We start from the raw sequence: 19,692 nt of genomic DNA, 5'->3' as shown, positions 1-19,692 counted from the left end.
TAAAGGAAATTGACGTTGGAGGAAGATTCCTGGAGGCACTAGGAGATATCATGGCTTGAAGATGACATGGAGGCCCAAGAATCTTCTAGATTAATGTGGATTTTCGGCAAATGAAGAAAGCCCATTGGATTTTGGGTTTGTGACTCATGAGAGATATTTTTGGAGGATTTATATGTGTTTGCCGTGAAATACAAAGAGGAAAAGAAGGAGACAACGTTGAAAATCAGAAATATAATTGAAGATATGCCTTGGAGATTTTCTAGGGAGAGTTTTAAGGGAGGAAATATTCTTGGAGGAGTTAATTGTGTTGTTGCCATAAAATACCAAGAGGAAAAGAAGGAAGTAATGTGAAAAATCAAGGAGATTGACGCCACACAAGGAATGATATGCCTTGGAGGAAATCAAGGGAGAGTTTTAAGGAAATGAGGAGTGTGTGCAACAAATAAAAGATATTCTTGGAGAATTAAAACTGATTTTGCCGTGGAAATAAGGAAGTTAACGTGAAATTCTCAAGAGAAAATTAAGGTTGACGTTGGAGATAAGGTTTGGAGAGTTTTAAGGAAGGGTGAATGCTCAAAATAAGTCTAGGTTCATCCCTACATTCCCTAAAGGAATTTTGGCCGAAAATAAGGAAATAAATCATATTTAATTCATAGATATTTCGGCAAATATATATTAAGGGATTATAAACTTATTTTGGAGAGTTTTGATTAGATGGATGACACACCAAAGGTGACATGGCACTCTATGATTGGTCGAAGCTATGTGGAATTTTCTGAATGCTTGGAGAGCCTTGGCCGTCCTCTATATATACTCCCCTATTCTTGACGTTAAGAGTTCCACACTCCACACACCCCATAATTCAGAAAATTCTCTCCATAACGTCAAGCTCTCTCTCCACCCTCTAGTGCAATCCACTGTTTCAAGCAAGGAAGAAGAAGAAGAAGAAAGAGCCGTGAGTATCATCATCCATCCTCCACCTTGAAGACTTGCTTCCAAGATTCAAGCATCCAAACGTCAACCCTCCATCCTCATCTCCATCTCATGGTGTAATTCAACCTCTTTCTTTGTAACCTTGTTTGATTTCGTTGGAATTGTTTCTAGTTGACAATAATATTTGAACAAAGTTTAATTCTGAATTTCTTATGATTGAATGAATTTTCGATTCCTATAATTGTGATTCTAAGTTGCTTTTGTGAGATTGTTCAATTAAATTTACTTGATTGATATCTTTTATATGTTTATCTTATTTGGGTCGACACTTATAGGATTTACATATAATTGGTGCTAGATTTAAGTTTATGATTCACCTAATAGTTTTATGAACTTGAATCAAAAGTAGTCAAGACTTTGGACAAAGATCGAATTTAATTGAAGAGGATTGCAAATAGATGAACTTTTTCATACTAGGTTGTGCACTTAAGTTGATAACCTTTCTCTTTGTTTATTGCGTTGAACATGTTTTGATTAACTAGCTTTCTAGACTTTGATTGCATGTTTGATAGGATTGATCTAGGTGCTTTCACGTAGGTTAATTAGTAAAGGAAAGTAAAATATGGGAAATCGTTTGCTTCAAATGTTTCACATGATCAACTTCTTTCTCATGACTTGGAAGAACAATTGTAGGGTTGAATCGAATTTGATTATGAAATTGGTTTTGATCTTTGTTTCTTATGTTTCATTCTTGTACTTGTGTTTGTATAGTTTTATTTGTTTTAATTCTTTTAATTTTCGGAAACCAAATCTTTAAAACCCCCCTTAATTATTTCGTAAATATGTTCATACTTTGTTTTATTTTTGTAAATAATTTACTTTGTACTTATTTTAATTCTTTATTTGTCATACAATGACAGGTGTACCCTCAATACCCGGAATAGAACGATCCCTACTTGCTTATACTACTAATGATATTTATAGGATTAAATTATACGCTTGCTTTTAAGCGTATCACTCTACATAGCCAATAGGTGTAGGAGGGTGGGCACTAAATGATTGGTTAAATAGTTTTAAATTTATTTTTTGCTATTTTAAATTACCACTATTATACTATAGTACGTCGACCTAAATCATCTAATCAGTTTGACTATGAACACAATAATTCTATATAATTACTGACCCGGCCCAACCATAACGGAAGTTTTTTATGTAAATACCCCTAACCATTAAAAAACATAAGAAAATTAATTCGATTCTTTTGAATAAGAAACAAAGTTAATTAGGTGGAGATGTTTCCTTAAAATGGAAAAGGTACTGAGCAGTAGGTAGTAGCTAAGCAGAGAACTGTGATCATGACATGCATACATAATGTTTTTATGTTGTAAGGTTTAACGCAGCTCAAACAATATCAAATATACAGATATATATATATATATATATATATATATATATATATACACAAATATACATACATTTCCATATACATACATACATACATATATATATATATATATATATGGGAGGTCATTAATTTTCATAAAACTAAGAAATTAGTTCTCAAACCAGCAGAGATCGAGTTTGTCTCAGATTGATTGATTAAATTTTGGAACTAACAAGTGCACCAGACTCTTCACGTTTAGTTCGGACTATCGATCAATAAGCCTTTGTTTAACTCTGGTTTTCATGCTGATTTTATGATGATAGATCATCTATCTAGATAATTTCTAATATAAATCGATATATCTGAAGAAATTTGATGTAGGTTGTTCCTTAAAATTAAAGACTGGTCGGTTAGTTCATCCCCAAGATTTTGCACGATAATATCATCAACGTAGCTACAGCAAAGGCTGTATGGGCTACAGCCCAACCCTTATTTAGTCCAAAATACCTTCAAGTAGGAATAGATATGTAACAGCCTAGCAAAAAAAATATATATATATTTGCTTGGAGATGTTGTAGACAATGTGCAAGTACTTTCCATGTAGCTTTTTCCTTTTTTGCCCTTTATTTTGGCTCTTCCCCTCTTCCCTTTTGGCTTAATGAAGTATTTAGTAGATCAATATAGCTCTCATGAAATGGTTCAATTTCTGGGCACCATTCGTCCTTCTCCTTTTCTAAGATATTTTACTACTTACAAATGTCAAGTATTACTCGCCAATTGTAGTCCCCCATGTTCTACTATTCTTTATTTCTTTCTTAATACTTTGTGTTTTCATTTTCTCAGTATCGTTTATATCAAATGATGGTTCTTTTTATACTTCTTAGTTTTTGGGTGTTTAGATGAATTTTTTATGGCTATGTTGTGTATATGGATTTGAGTGTTCTTGTTTTGTGGTACTTATATGCACTGATTTTGACTCCAAATTGGAGGCATTGATATTATGCATGAGAGACATCAAAAAAAAAAATTTGGGCTTCGCCCAAAAAATTTAGCCCACCCCATTTTTGAATCCTAGCTACGTCCCTGATATTCAAAAGGAAAATAATTATTTGAGAAATTAGGGAATGCGATATTAAAAAGAACTCCGAGTTCTTTGCTCTTCATTCTGTTAATTAAAGTTCAAAATCTCTTAATGTATATGTATAGTAAATATGTAGGTACATATGAACTAATTAGGTCTGATAATCCATAGCAGAACCGTTGTTTTCAAAATCCTAAGAATGGGTAACTAGTATTTGTGAATTTATATGGATTTTGTCATCACTTGATATTGGTACTGTAAACACGAAAATCCTGCAACGAATGAAAAAAGGACACGTGTACAAAATAATATATTTTTATTAATGAATTTGAGGGTTACAATCTCTGTAAATGCTCTTTCACAAGAATCTCCTCTGATTCGATCTCCGACGTTGATTTGATGCAAGGGTAGCGAGCACTTGATCTTGAATCAAACGGTTGTAGTGTGAACTTCTTGCTATGTTGACTATTTGAGGAAGATGATTGAGCAAGGGCTGTAGAACCTTGATCTTGATCGGATTTAGGCCACGGGTGGTGTCACGTGATGAGCGTTCTTCGGCTTTGGTAGGGGATGAACCGGCACGTGTGTTTGGTGCTTGTTGATTCTCCACGAGCTTGATGAAGAACTTGGCAGAAGCTTTGCTTTGTTTACGACTTGAAGACGACGGATGATCAAGGGCTTAAGAGACTTGATCTTGATCAAACTTGAACTACGAGAGGTGTCACGTGGCGAGTATGGCTTTGATGGCCGATGAATCGGCACGTTTGCTTGGTGGTGCTTGTTGATTTTCCGCGAGTTTGACAACTTCTGAGCTTGCAGGTGATTTCCCTTGCTTGTCTGAAGTTGGTGAGGTGAAGAGACCGGCTATTTGGCAGCTTGATGGTTCTTCAGGAGCTTGGGAGACTTCTGATCTTTGGAGAGGTTTCTTCCGTCTGCTTGCGTCTCTCTGTCTGTCGTCCCCTCCCCTCATCTTGATTTGAGAGGGGGTATTTATAGTGTTGTCACCACCCTCAATTTGGAATGCATTGATGACATAGCATTAATCACATTCCGTAAATATGTAATTAAATCAATCAGTTTAAATTCGTTGATTTAATTAATTACATTTTATTTAAGGAATATGCCAATCAAATATGATTTGATTTAATACTTGATTTCAATCAGAATTAAACAATTTAATGATATTTGAATTTAGTACTTGACTTCAATCAGAATTAAACAATTTATTCTGATTGATATTTGAATTTAGTACTTGATATTAAACAATATAATTTGATTGATGTTTTAATTTAGTACTTGATTTCAATTAGAATTAAAGAATTTAATTTGATTGATATTTGAATTTAGTTTACTACTTGATTTCAATCAGAATTAAACAATTTAATCTGATTGGTATTTGTATTTGATGCTTGATTTTCATCGAGATCAATCAGTTTAATACGATTGATCCGCTTTAAATGCTTAACTCTAGCAATGATCAATCAACAATAAATCGACGCTTCCACAATTGATGTTTCCGTGTCATTCAATCGATGGATCACTCATGTTTTGATCGACATGTGTCATCCTTGAATCTCACATAATTTTGGTGATATATGAGCCATGTGTACCTTTTGTAAGATCCATGTGCCTAAGCTTGTTTAGTCAAAATTTCAAAGATTGACCGATTTATTTAATGAATTTTATTTTCATTAAATTTCTTGTGTCTACAGGTACAACTTCAAGAGAATGTATTGGTTAAAAGCAGACTAACATCTAAATTCATCACATGACAAGTTGTGCATGCGAGACATTTATATATCCACCAAAATATATATAGGTTATTGAATATATATATATATATATATATATATTTAAGAGGTATTAGTGCGGCTGCTCTTAAACCTTGATTAATGAAACTGCAGAATACATGGGGGGACATGGTTTCTAAACTCCAGATTATAATATGCATCAAGAGAACTTCTTGAGATAATAACAAGAGTCTCAACTTATGTAGGTTATTGAATATTCTTTGATCAAATATTTATGTAGTTTCCTTATGCACAAAGTATGTAACTTATTTTTTACCTTTGAGAGAAAAAACCCTAGAGAGAAAAAAAAAATCTTGGGAGCCGCGTGGTCCTTCTTGCCTGTCCGACTGTGCCTCGGAGCTGGCGATGGCCTCTGGCCTCGCTGGTGCACGGTGCGTGCGGCCGGACGGGTGGTCTGGTCCGTTGGCATGCTTGTGGCTCAGTGGCTGGGGTTGGGAAGCTGCTTTTCTCGTCGTGCTCATGTGCAGGAGGCGACTGACCGTGGATCGGGTTGGTGGCTGCTAGGTGGGATCGATGTTGTTTGGCTCTATGGCGCTGCAGTGGGACTGACGGCGACGCTACCATGGATAGGTGGGAGATCAGAGATGGGAGGCGGAAGGACAGGCTGGCTGGGACCAGTTGGGATCGGAGGTCGGTTCAGTTTGGTTCTGATATCCGGAGTGAGGCTGTGTGGGGCTGGGGTGGTGGAGTGGGTGGGTAGTCTTGGCCGGTGGTTCCACGGCGGAGATGGCTCGCAGATGGTTGAGGTCCGACATCGGTGGTGGAGCGACGCGTATGGTGGCGTGTTGGTTCAGGTGCCTTCCTGGACTGGGCTAACGAGGTGGGGCTTGGCTGCCTTAGCTCTGGGCCTGGGCTTGTTATTTACTTATAGTTGGTGGTTTTTGGTTAGGTTTTTTCCGTTTTAGTTTTTGTTTAGGTATAATAAGTCCCTCCTCAATTGAGCGAGGGTTAGTTTGTTTTGGGTTCATGGGTGTGTCGTGGTCTGGACTTTTGTCGGTGCTTTTTGGTTATCAACGTGATGGTGGATCACCCTTACACGTGGTCTGGCAGTTTTGGATCGCGGTGTCCGAACAGGTGGAAACAGTTCATCGTAATGTTGGCGACTGGGTTGTATCAGTATATATTTGGTGGTTACTCATTGTAGCTCTAGGGTATGAGTGTAAAATTTGGTTAGGGGTTGAGCCTTTTTGGCTCATGGAAGTCACTCATGTTGACGGTCCCGTAACTATGGATCTAATGTTATGTAATCTGTTTGGTTATTAATGGAATTATTTATTCTCAAAAAAAAAAAAAAAAGTATGTAACTTATAAATACCTCGATCATTTGAGAGAATAATAATAAAATCAATCTAAAAGGTGCGGCAAATTTTCTTTAATTTGGCTTTCAATTTGTAAAATTTCACTCTTTTAATTTCAGCCCTCAACTATTTCCTTATGATGCGGTAATGTTCTCTTTGTGTTGATCAGGATCGTCATCACCTCAATGGCTGGTTTTTGTTGCGGACATGCATGCAAGTGGCGGAGGACATTCAAGATGAGGTGGTGGACATGGTGGCGGTGGTGGACGTGGCTGTGCAAGTGCTGATCATCCTCTTTATGGACACAAAAGCATTTCATCCTCCAATACCTTGATGATGTCTTCACACCCTCTTGGGTGAGTTGTAGTTTGCTTGACCTTGCATTACCTACGCGCTGTGGTCGAATCCCCATTAATATTTGGTAGCTAGATTAATTGTTTTATTTCGTGGAACCTATCTAGCTGGGGCTTGCCAAATAACTACGAACGAAATACTCTTTATTATATTTACAATTTTACTTTTATGCTGTTTTTCCGGAATGGAAATCACCTTTCAATTCCTTCTCATCTCAGCATATATAAATCTAACAAATGAAAAGAAAAGAACCTAATAAGTTTTTGTGATGCCAAATCTCTCTCTAAGCCCTTCCTCAACCAAATCCATCCATTGCAAGGCAAATAAAATGTTGTTGCTTGGCACCTTCATGCATTTAATCAAGACATGAAAGGCATTGAAAGAAAATCAAACCTTATTTAAGGTTCACTTCTCTCCCCCTCCTGATTTAGTTCTCTGGCAATTTTTAATTAGATCTGAGATTTTTGTTCTTTACATTTTTTTTTATTGCGTCTGGATTTTGGGTGCTTTCATTTTCTGACCATGCTTCAGTCTTTGGATTTGTTGGATTTTCTGTTCAGTTTGATTATGTTCTCGAATTACATGCAATTGCATTTTATTGTAATCAGTTGAAAGAAAATCTCATTAATCGCCACCGAAATGATTGATTAGCTCAATTGGACACTTACCCTATGACCCTAAGCACACCGGGACTGAGGGAATTAAAGTGAACATGAAAGATGAAATTATTTATAACATACAGACTACAGTAGAACACTCAAGAATTGAAAGAAACCAAATTACCTATCATAGATTGACCAGAATTTTTAAGCTGATATGTGATACCACTCTATGGTATTTTTATATATGATTCAGCACATGCAGTCATTTCTAGAATTATTTGTTTTTGTTGACAATATTTTCTATCTAAGCTGCTGCATGTTGATTGAAGAATTTAGAGCTAGCATCATATACATGATCCAATCATTCTTTCCCTCATAATTGAATGCTAAGCATACAGATCGATATCTCGAATTTGGGTCCACCAGAGTAACGTGCTCATAGAAGATCTAATTTCTCTAGTGATAACAATGGCAGATACTCATCTGCAAATTTGAAAACCCATTTGAGACTGTGATTGATTTACCTTTAGTATATTTAGATATAATCAACCTAGAAGTTTCGGGCTCTTGTATGTGGTGAAATAGCTCAAGAAGATGTAGTTCCTAAAAATTAAGGCTCATAGGTACAGAATAGGTGAAGGAGACTTTGCAAGTTTTCAGAATGATGAAAACAGAAAAGAAAAATGTTTAGTTGGAAGGGACTGAATTGTACAAATCTAAGTTGTAAGCTTTTCTTAGTTTAATTTTTCTGTTAACTTTAGCTGTGTTAAGAATTAGAAATCTCTCGGTAGTGTATGTGTGTGTGTAACTTAGGTTCAACAATCCCGAGCTATTTCATTATAGTTTTTCATTTTAATCAGGCAGTATAGTTGAACTACTGTTTCAAATGTTTCAGCCCTCCACTTTCGAAACGATGCTTTGGAAAGTTCTGTTTTTGTTGATCATGATTGTCACTTCAGCGGCTGCCAAAGGAGGAAGCATTAGCGGACGTGGCGGTGGAAGCATTAGCGGACGTGGCGGTGGTGGACGACGTGCAAGAGGTGGTGGAGTGGCAGCTGGGGCTGGAGGTGCACAAATGAACAGCTCATCCAATTCCTTGATGTCTGCGTCTTCTCTTACTTCAACTATATTCTGTCAGAGCGTTGGAATGGTTCTTGGTTTTTTGTAGTAGTTGTGTGAGTTTTCAAGAAAGTGAGGGCTTCAAGTGCCCAGAACGTGTGTGTAAAAAAGACTGCGAAAGTTTCTCCCCTAGTCTGAAAGAGAATTCCATTCATTCCTGGAACAAAACCAGTGAAAGCGTAATAGCCAAACTATATATAGATTTCTAACGCCAAAAAGAGAGACTCAAGCTAAAAAAAAAAAAAACAATCAAGAGACAACTTTTTAGGAAGTCTAAAACAAACAAATAATCCTGATAATTATAAGCTTCATATTCGGGTGCGGGATATCACATGCTGACTGAACAATATTGCCACCTTGTTGTACTTGTGACTCATAGAATAGTCTTACGGTAGAAGAGATCACAGAAGGCTCAGCCATTGCACCATTCCCGTAATCCCCACAAGCCAGCCTCTTCGAGACAGGTGGGATGAGTGAAACTCCAAGTTCATCAATGGACATGACATGTCGATCTGTGAAGGGATTCTTCCACATCAAGGTGTTCATGGCTGGTGCAATAAACAAAGGCTTGTTATAGTCCCATGCTGGCACAGCACAGGTGAGTAGGTTGTCACAAAAACCGCCAGCAATCTTGGCTAGGGTGTTTGCTGATAATGGGGCAATAACCATGATATCAGCCCAACGAGGTAGCTCAATATGAAGCACGATATCACCTATTTTGTTCCAACTAGACCATTCATCTTCATCCATGTAAAGAATTACATCCTTGGGAAGTGCTGCTCTATCAATGAAATGCAAAGATGCTTTTGAGGCAATTGCTCTTACTTCAGCCCATTCAGAAAAAGAATGGCAGTCTACCAAACTTTATGGCAGCAACACTTCCACTAGCACCAAGTAGAATCCGTGGCTTCCTCGGAGCAGCATTGGCTTGTGTTGGTTCCCTCTCTTCTCCCTGCGATAGAGCAAGCCATGATTTATTCAAGAGATGCCAAATTTTCTTAACCGTCGTGAATCCTGCAATAAGAGAGGATGGCGGCATTGATGTTGTGCGTCTGAAGGTGTGTAGGATGACCATCTAATTCTAATAGAAGTAGGAATTCTGTTCTAATTAAAAGAAGAAGGGTTGTGACCACTTATCTAATTTCAGCATAAACATTGCCCACTTACTCTACTAACAGTTTTTTAACTCCATTTACCCAATCTAACATCTAGTGACAGTTTTGCCCCCTATTATTTAACTCTATCCTGTAAGACTCTCTCTCTCTCTCTCTCTCTCTCTCTCTGCCATGGTTGCTCCGGCGCCCCACTTTCGGCTTCGGGCCAACACCTCGATCGATCCACCTCCGGCGTCGCCATCACCCAAACCATAGATCCACCGATCCAAGGCCCACTGCCACAACTCAGCCCCAACGCCAATCCGATTCCGATCCCAGCCCGATTCGACTCCGCTCCCCTTACACAACCACCTCCCTACCGCTCCTGCATCGGCATTACACTCCGTGGGTGCCCAGAATTTTTTTTTTTTTTTGGTATACTGTGAGCTCCGAGAATGGGGAAGGAAAAAAAAGAAAAAGTAACGTGTACAATTGAACATATAAATTGATCAAATGCATTTGTAGCGTGTTCATTTTGGTTTTGGGTGTTTATGCAATTCACTTGAGGGCAATAATATGATTATTGGAGGGTAATATTAAGATTATTGGGAGGCAATAATAATATTATTGGAGGGGGGGGGGGGGGGGGGGACAATTAAATGTTTATTAGGGCAATAATAAGATTATTTATTTGGATAAACCTACTAAAACATTCAAAATTAAAAACATCTTCATTTTTCACTATTGATCCCCAATGAATTTGTTACTGGGGGGCAATAATATGATTATTGGGGGATAATAAAATCAGACGCCGGAATCCCGTCACCAGTCCGGCAGTCTGGTCGCCGGATTCCGGTCACCGGTCTCTGGATTCTGGTCACCGATCGCCAGAGACCGCGGCCAGCCACTGGTCACCGGAGCACAGCAAGGTGGAGGATGACTTCTCTCTCTAAGTGAGAAAGAAGGAGAGGGCAAAAAAATCCAAAAAAATAAAAATAAAAAGAATAAAAAAAAAATTAATTGGGTATTAGGGAAATAATCCCTTAGAGTGTTTTGGGTAAATGAGGTTAAAAACTGTTAATGGAGCAAGTGGGCAATTTTTAAGCTAAAATTGGATAAATGATCATTTCCCCAAAGAAGAAACTCATGTAATTTCTGTTTGGAATATAATTATATTCCTACTTCTGTTAGAATTCTATTATGTGGCATAAAAGGTGAAGTCATAATTAAGCCAAGCTAGTCTACAAATGTATGGAGTCAGTTTATCTGTGTATCAAATAGTCTAATGTATCGATATATTCATTTATTGTAAAACTTTCACGTTTTTACCTAATTTAAATATTAAACAAATGTCATATCTCTACTCCTATGAAGGGAGACCTAGGCTTTGGTGTCAAAAGCTTCACCAAAAAATTGAACTTTCGATTTAGCCTGTAATAGAGATACAATTCAAGTAAAATTGCCCGTAATAGAGATACAGTTCAACTAAAATAGAAGACATCAAAGAGGGCTAATATTATAAAATACCAAAAAAAGTGTGAGAGAATATGAATACGAAAGTGCAGAGAAGAGAAAAGAATCACACCAGTCGCACACAATCTGCAGACGGATAACTGCAGGCTAAAAAATTTAGTTAGTCATGCATCTGAACACAACTCAAAATAAAATTGAGTTAGTCACATGTCTTCATCCAATTCTAATAGAAATAGAAATTATATTCCAATTAGGGAAGGAACCAAAAAAAACTCATGAGAATTTCTGATTGGTCCACGTTTGAAAGCGAATAAGAAAACGCCACATAATACCTAGGAAGATGTTGAAATCTAATATTCGAGATCGAAAGAGATTTCTTTTCTTGAATTTTCCTACTCGTTTTAGACTTCTCCATTTTGGAAATATCTCCTACCTTGATTATGACTCCACCATTTATTCAACATTCTGCTCCTTTTCTTTCTTTGCTACACAAAACCTAAAACCAATGCGTTTAATCCTAACTACTTCAGTCAATTTGAGATGTCTGTACATCGGTAATGGAACCAACTCCCTGATGAATTTATCTTATTGGGTTTTAAGGAAGATGAACTTCCCAGTATTACAGTACAATAAACGTAACCATAAGAAATGTTTAGTTTCCGACTACAACAAGTTCAATAATTACTTCAACTATCCACCCCACTGTAAGTAGTTGGATGCCTGTTTTGGTTTAGCCAGCATAGCCTGAACGCTAGAGTTCAAGAATACAGCTATATCACCGATCTTTTCCGTGCAGCATTCTTGGCTTTTACTACAAGCAAGGCAGCACCTCTCATACTTCTCTGCAGGAATTGCTGATGCATGAGTGATGAATCATCTTTCCATACATCGCAAAGATTGATCGCCTTTAATACAGAGCTTCCACAGCTAACAGATGACCTGAACATGTTTATGGTACCATGTTATGAACAGTTTTTTTTTTTTTTTTGATCCCTGTCAATAAACTTGATCAGCCAGAGACAGAGTAACAGGATTGAAGCCTAAACAAGAAGATCCGAGTATCAGTTCATTCAGTTTGGATTTCTGGCACCTTAGGCAGCTAAGTGCCAAGCAATATTCTCTTTGAAAACTGTCAGCATACAAATAAAAGGGAAGAAAAGAAGTATTACCAAGGAATTGCACTGTGCATCAAATAAGAAAGTCCGACCAAACCGCAGCACCTATAATACCAGCCAGGCATAACAAAGAAACAACATCTGCTATACCAATGGATGGATCTGATAACAGGTACATTTTATGTGTGTTGCAGTCCCCTCTGAAACCTCTTGCAATCATCGCCTATAAAAGCCATAAAATTTGGTAAACGTGTTGAGCTGGAATCACTTTGTCTTTGCAAGTTAATTAGTATGACACTAGTCAAAGCAACAAACTTCAACCCTTGTCATTATACACAATGACTCACAGTACCAACAGCTATTCCCAAAAAATTTGCATATTAGATAAGCATACATATCAAACTTACTGCTTTTATTTGGTGGGTGGGTGGGGAGACTTCAAACAAAATATACAATACGCAACATCAGATTATTGGGAAGATAGAAAAAGTATTTACAGATTAAATTGATGTACAAACCTGTGAAATCTGCTCTGCGTGGCTAAAAATATTTTTGAAGATCCTACGGAAGTAGGCAAAGAAAACTGCAAAATAAGAACAGGAGACTATCATACAGAAAATTTTTATCAAATAAAAAGGTTGATATGATAGGAATTCGTACAGATAAATATTTGATATCTTTCCATCACTCATCAACTAAGTTGAAGTGCTTTAGCATATGAACTAGTTTTCCATCCATTATGACTAGATGTAATTATGATAGGATTAAAGCACACATAAAAGAAACAACACTGAAATATTAAAGGAAATTAAGGAAATAATGACTCGATTCATTTCATTTCATATATATAAAGATTAGATATCTCTATCGATAACTCATCACCTAAGTTCAACTGCTTTAGCGTATGAAGTAGAAAGGATATGAATCATAGGATCAAAGAACAGATGAAGGAAATGATACTGAAAATGAAAGGAAATAAAGACAATTCAAATCCTGCCTTTATAATGGCTGTCCTCTGCTACTTAAGCAAAGGAAGATCGAAACTGTGTGGATCGTCTGACGTGGCCAAAGCTCAAGATGGTAAGCACTTGCACTGGCCTGATACTAAAAGGTCCATAAGCTCAATAATCCTAACTCCAACCCCAACCCACAACCCATCCATACCACCAACCCCCCCACCTTCACAATGAACTTGCAGCAAGACTTTCATGCCAAATTTACATAAAACCTTCAATACAGGATCCAATAGTGGCATGGATAAGCAGCAAAGATTCAGATACTTTTTTGAATGAACATGTTACCAACAGAACCGTAATATTTTCCACAAAGATTTCAATAAGTGCGAGCAACCTGGGGATATTCACTGGTTTTAATGCACCTAATGGAAGAATCAAAACAGACCTTCCAGTGTTGAATCTTGATTATGAATATGCAGAATCCAATCAATAAAAGTGTGTCCACCTCAAGCCTCATAAAGGCAGTATCTGCTGAAAGTTTTGGGCCTGAGAAATACCTCGAAGAAAGTGACACTGAAAGGATTTGGAAATAATTCGTTAGTGGTCCAGAAAAGATAAACCAGTTGACAACATAATTGCTTTCCAAATGACTCGTCTTCATACTCCTGGAAGTATTGCCTCCCAAATTTCCAGAATCGGAAACTACTGAGCAGCATCGTTTAGATTGAGCAGTTCTGATACAGGATACGACAGCAGAAATCAATATTTACAACACATCTTTCATTTACAACTTGCTTGTGTTCAGCAATTGGTAGAGCAACAGGAATCTTTACCATCTGAAGTTCTGAACATTATGGTACAAAGGTAAAGACTTTATAGGACAATTTTTTTTAGCACTAATGATTGTCCAAGATATGAAGTCTTTCTCTGGCATCTTGTCAAAAAGTACAGCCCATGAAATACCCATATTTTAAAGCTAGAGCATGAAGTCTTTCCAATGATCAAAGATTATTAGGTGCAACAGATGCTTGCAGGAAACAAGAGAATGTACAAGAGCCAAGATCTCCTAAACATCAGTAAGCAGATACCACTGCAGCCATGGTCATTCTGTCCCCTTTTATTTCCCTCAGCCTGCAGTATCCAAGAAAAAATCAATTGCTTCATCAAACATGCTCTCTTGGAGCAAAGTACCAACCATAGTTCCAACAGAGGACCACTCCCTGAAAGCTCTTTAAATCCAAGTTGACTTCACAATACAAACTCCAAGAAAATTTGTGATTAAGGAATCCATGACACTACACTATTCAAAATACCAACCAATATTATGCAGACTGTCTCATGTTTGCCACACTTGTCACTCATGTCAAGCATGACACTAAAAATGATATCCCAATCTGCTAATTCATTCCTAAAATATAATGATGGAACCACTTAACAGAGAAAGAATAACTAGTCGTGCACAAGCTACGACAGAAAACAAAAGTGGATTTGTAAGTTACCAGTATACCACTCAGTCTCCAAAGTTGCAACTGTTTACCTGCATAACATTCTTCCTGCAGCTTACACATTTTCTCAAATACATTCCGCACAAGCATGCTGTGTTCAAACTCCTCACTTTCTCATTGGTGAAGCTTTCCAATAATTTCTTTTTTTAATCTTCCTACAAACAAATATTTTGATTCTAACAGTGGATGAGTGGACTTCCAAGACCTTAATAGCCAGCTCCTGAGATATGCTTCCACTCTTATAGGAGTCAGCCATTAGCAATTCCAAAGTCACAGAAGGCACATCAACCCTCAAGATCAATGGTGCATCTCCCAGTGAGGAATCCAAAACTGTTACTGACAGGGGCTTTTTGTCTATTCTTTACATACTGTTGCCCCATCTGGAATTGCAATGAGAATCATTGACCAATAACCATAATTATTGCAGCTATATTACCCTGTGTCAAGCTGGACCATCCCAAATCACCTGCTCTTCCAATTTTCTTCAAGCATCTGATTTGCATGCACAGTTGTCTACTCAGTGTCACTCAAAACAAATCTGCAGGGCTCCTTAAATGAGGCAGTCATAGCATCCTTCTCCTTGAGCCTGGTGGTGAGTGAAACCCCAATATTGGGTAACTAAGAAATCCATTCCAGTGAATTTTCCACCAAGGTCATCAATAACTCCACATTAAGCACCTGGCTGTCATCCATGCGTGAAAAACGGCTCAAAGAAAAGTGAGATAGGTTCTCTCTTGCACATATCCTTAAACAACTTTTTTGCATACCATACCATCTTCTCAAGTGTCTCATCAGGAGGCAAACTTGATTGCCCAAAATTACCCCACAACTCATGATTTGAGATCCAAGTTTGGCTACACTAGCAACTATGGAACTATCCAGCGAAGATTTGGGGATGGTGTGGCAGTAATTGGTCGGGTTTCCTATTCGTGATCCAGGTTGGGTCCTCCAGAACATGGGGACATAATCAGCGAAGGACATAAAAGGAGTAGGTGAATATGGATCAGGAAATTTGGATGGTGGATCATAACTAGGAACTGATGAGTATTGCGCATTGTTCTTCATGAGCCATAGGAGTCACAGTCAACGGGATCTCGTAGGTGGAACATTTTTGGTGGAATAAGTATAAGAAGAAATTATGGTGGAACGAGCTCGGTTAGTGGACAAGATTGCAAATAAAGAGACTAACATGGTCACAGGTCATCCAGAGGCGTAAGAATATGGTGGGATTTTTTTTTTTTTGGGGGGGGGGGGGGAGGAGAGAAGGTTGGTTGTGTGAGGGGGCGCAATAACATGGCTGAGTGTGGGGGGGGGGGGGGGGGGGGGGGGGAGATGAGGAATTGGCAGTTGCAGTGAACTATAATTAGTACTGGTGGTAGTTACTGGGTTTGGGTGGAGTTAATAATGATGGAGTAGTAAAGGGTCCCTCATCCGGTACAAAATCACAATTGACGCTCTACTCTGAACCAATATATTTTCAAGGGTGGTTTTCAGAAATCATCCATGTAGTTAGGGTAGGTCTGGAAGTCAAGTTGAGGGTTGCCCAAGTGAGAACTAGGGCTCTGATTTGAACAAAGCACATACAAAGAAAACTGAAAATGAAAGAAAATGTAAAGAAATAAAGCCTCCATTCATTTCATTCCTGCCTCAGATGGTGTAACTGCTATTTAAAGAAAGGAAGATAGAAACCGTCTACAACTTCCAACGTGGCTCTAGCTGAAGTTGGTTAATACTTAGCACTGGCCACAGAAAGGTAAGATATATTACCTACTACTGATGATGGTTGACCAAAAGAAGAAAGAGCCATTCAAACATTTTGAGTGTAGCCATGAAGTTATTTTTGACAAGCATGCATCCATACTCTAAGCATACCATAACTACTGACTTTAACACAAATGACACATCTTTAACATAGCACATAGTTCATGAAATACAAGGTGTCAGACTGGGGAGCTAAAATGACATTTGATATATGCCAGAATTTGCTTGTTGAAATCCGAAAACAAGAAGAGAAAGCACTTGTAAGATGTACCATCCAAATAGCATACAAATTTAATGATGAAATTTAGCCGGCGGAAGCTATTCCTGTTTTGAAAAACCTAACTCAGATTTGATTTTTATTGCTAAAATTGAGAAGAAGAGAACTAGTAGGAAAAAAAAAATGAACAATGAAATCTTCCCATACAAATGCAATAGAGGCTTTACCATCAATTGTCTCCACCATTGTTAACTGTTGCCAGTCTATCCTACGAGATACAATCCCCAATGCAACATTACGAACCTACCAACAAATTGTTATAAGTATATTGCAAACAGGGTACATATCAATTTGAGTGTATTTTAGAACTAAATCAACATCAGTGTTCAATCAAAAAAAAAAAATTCAAATCATCTTTAAAATTAAAATAAAGACCGTTGACCAACTATCATACCTCATCAAACACAAGACTGATGAACCTCAACGAAAGCATGAGTGTAAGAATAACTTCAGCCACTGGAACTCCAAGATTTGTCAAAGGGAGCATAAACCACCGCAAGGCAAATGCAAGTTCTTCGGGGGTTGTGGTTGTTAGGCAAAGGCTCGCACTTTGGAAAACCTTTCACAAAAAATGAGCCCTAGTTTTCAGAATAATCAAAAGCTTGTATTCAATTTGAATACTTACATATGTATCTGGTAAACAACTTTGCTTCTTATGAATTGTATAATTGAAATAACTATATATATGCCCGCTCTTGTTTTAAGTTTTACCACTCCACTTGATTTGTTTCCCTATATTCTATTATATCAATCAGCAACTAAGCATGTCCTTACTATATGAAAGGAAAAAGGTGTGACAGATAGAAACAACTTACCGTAAAGGTTAAACAAGCAGCTGTGCTTGCTACAGACAAGCCCTTCCTTGTAAACTGTATTGGTCCTAGCTTAAAAATTAAATATGAGTAGCCTGCCAGAGATGCAGGAAGATTTGATAATCCTGTGATTGCAGGAGGAGGAGTTCTCAACTGAACAAGGGCTGGTGCGCCATCTGCACCCAGCCCTAGCATAATGAACAAAAGTCCAGAAATTAAAGACACTCTTCCCAATTGATCCTGCAACCAAGAAAAACTTCCTGCATTAGAACAGGACTATTTATTCATAAATAAATTTAAAAAGCAAAAAATAGAAAGAGATGCAGGATGCATCACTAAGGCCCTATTAATATAATTCAAATGAAATTTAGACCAAATCAGAACTAGAAAAACGATTGTGATTAGTTACTTACCATCCACGCATGTCTCGGCAGAACCCATATTGACAAAATGGCCAAGTAAACAACTAATCCAAAACGAAGTATTATGTGTGACCTCGCTGGTAAAACAACTAGAGCCAAAAGCCAAACCTTCATGATCAAGATGACAGTATATCAATATTGTATCTAAAACTGTTATAAAACAGAATATACAGGAAGTAAAGATGTGTACAGTTTCAATACAATGCTTGTCAAGCAAGTTTACCAAAAGGGAGATGTCACAACAAATAGGCATTTAAGAACAGATAATTCTCCAGCATGCATAACCTTATCATTATCAATATATTGATAGTCCATTTTCAATAACTATTTTTTGCTCGACTGACAATTACTTTAGAATGATGTTTTTACCTTGAAATAAGTTACTTTATAGTTAAACAGAGAAGGACCACAAGGTCTGCGAGTCAGCAAATTCAATAAATAACTTATCTTTGGTGATCTGAAGTGTATAAGACGGAACCGGTTCCACTCTATCTTCTCAAATTTTAGGGGGCACTTGCAACATGCTAATAAGATGTCACTAAACTTCTCCAAGTTCACCACTTAAACTACAACTAGGATACTAAGGAAGCCTTTATATATTCAGTAACTCTCTATTTGCTTCACCAGAACATGAAAAGAACACATTCTTTCATTTAATTTCTTTCTAAAAACATGTAAAGTTCAGGAGACCCAAGTTGTACCCTATTACAAGAGTTACCTTACTATTTCTGATATCTTTCTACACTTAGAAAATCAAAAGGAACAGTACTTTCTTATCATAAGCAGATCAAACTCATAAAATGTGAAACTCTACCGTGAAGAACAAACCGACAATACCCAAAACCCACAAACCAAATTCTATCACCAAAACTTAAACAGTCCAAAACCTGCAAAACCAAAATTAGACCAAACCCACCAAATAGAATAAAAAACCAAGCATTACCCATCAAAATAGAGCATACCAATTTGACTCTGGGGTCGAGAGAATGAAGAAAAGTGACGGGTTCCGACACGTACTGGCCAATGGGGCTAGCGGTGGCACCGGAGATCAATCTGAGAACTTTATCGGATCCCAAAGCTTGGGCGGGCAACAGGTTCGCCCACCACGGCGGTTGGCTATTATCGCTGGCGGCGGAAGCTCTAATTCGGAAGCTTGATTTAGGGTTTACAGAAATAAGGGTTTTGTTGTTGTTGTTGTTGAATGAACGAAGGGGAGTGAAGTTTGGGGTTTTGGGAGTAGGAGGGTTTAGTGGGAAATAGGGAAATGTTACCGTTGCGATGGAGCGATGTGTGAAGCTCATACCTCACCAGTAGGAGATGACCCAACTTTCTCTGCACTTTGTTACTTCCCAAACTGGCGGGAATGTAACCATATACTTCGTTACAGATTTGCTCACCGTCTTTTTTTTTAGAACAGAAAATATACATTAATCAATAAAGTTTACACTGGAGGACATAAATCTAAACCCCAAGAAACCGCGGTTACAAAGACCATCAGACCAAAATGCCCAAACTCAAACTACCAAACGCTCATTTCTAGTAAAACCATATAATCAACCGCAAAGAAGGCAGCGTCCTCTTCAACACCGTGTCCGAAGGCACTAGACCACGTGTAAAGAATCGCATACGTGGACCAATCAGAAATTTGGTATGAGATTCCTTTTTTTACTAGGAATAGAATTCCTACTTGTTTTA

General features: G+C 37.7%; 1 protein-coding gene and 1 pseudogene across 4 annotated transcripts; both read right to left on the bottom strand.

Annotated features, from left to right (window-relative positions):
- Positions 1-8,855: 8,855 nt before the first annotated feature.
- Positions 8,856-11,306, bottom strand: LOC112199380 (annotated as a pseudogene).
- A 401-nt stretch (positions 11,307-11,707) lies between these two features.
- LOC112200588 (protein ABCI12, chloroplastic) lies at positions 11,708-19,403 on the bottom strand. Of its 4 annotated transcripts, none has more exons than XM_024341619.2 (8): positions 18,960-19,401; positions 17,989-18,105; positions 17,579-17,815; positions 17,158-17,322; positions 16,931-17,006; positions 12,783-12,847; positions 12,319-12,487; positions 11,708-12,189 (listed from the first exon to the last, which is right to left on the bottom strand). In XM_024341619.2, exons 1-7 carry the CDS (start codon positions 19,296-19,298, stop codon positions 12,338-12,340), a joined length of 1,149 nt encoding a protein of 382 aa, XP_024197387.1. In that variant the 5' UTR covers positions 19,299-19,401; the 3' UTR covers positions 11,708-12,189; positions 12,319-12,337. The 4 variants fall into 4 exon arrangements, with proteins under 4 accessions (XP_024197387.1, XP_024197388.1, XP_024197389.1 ...); XM_024341620.2 differs by having other exon boundaries at positions 11,708-12,142; XM_024341621.2 differs by having other exon boundaries at positions 11,708-12,088.
- Positions 19,404-19,692: the final 289 nt, after the last annotated feature.

Source organism: Rosa chinensis, chromosome 4, assembly GCF_002994745.2.
Source record: "Rosa chinensis cultivar Old Blush chromosome 4, RchiOBHm-V2, whole genome shotgun sequence".
Lineage (NCBI taxonomy): Eukaryota > Viridiplantae > Streptophyta > Magnoliopsida > Rosales > Rosaceae > Rosa > Rosa chinensis.
The sequence above is the reverse complement of the archived record's forward strand: the minus strand, read 5'-3'. Positions and strand labels throughout refer to the sequence as shown.

Excerpts from the sequence above, each read along its gene's own strand:
- LOC112200588 (XM_024341619.2), bottom strand. The coding sequence starts at position 19,298 with ATGAGCTTCACACATCGCTCCATCGCAACGGTAACATTTCCCTATTTC. Across the intron at positions 17,323-17,578 it reads CTGCTTGTTTAACCTTTACG|GTTTTCCAAAGTGCGAGCCT; the intron begins GTAAGTTGTTTC and ends TTTTTGTGAAAG. Across the intron at positions 17,007-17,157 it reads TCAGTCTTGTGTTTGATGAG|GTTCGTAATGTTGCATTGGG; the intron begins GTATGATAGTTG and ends ATTTGTTGGTAG.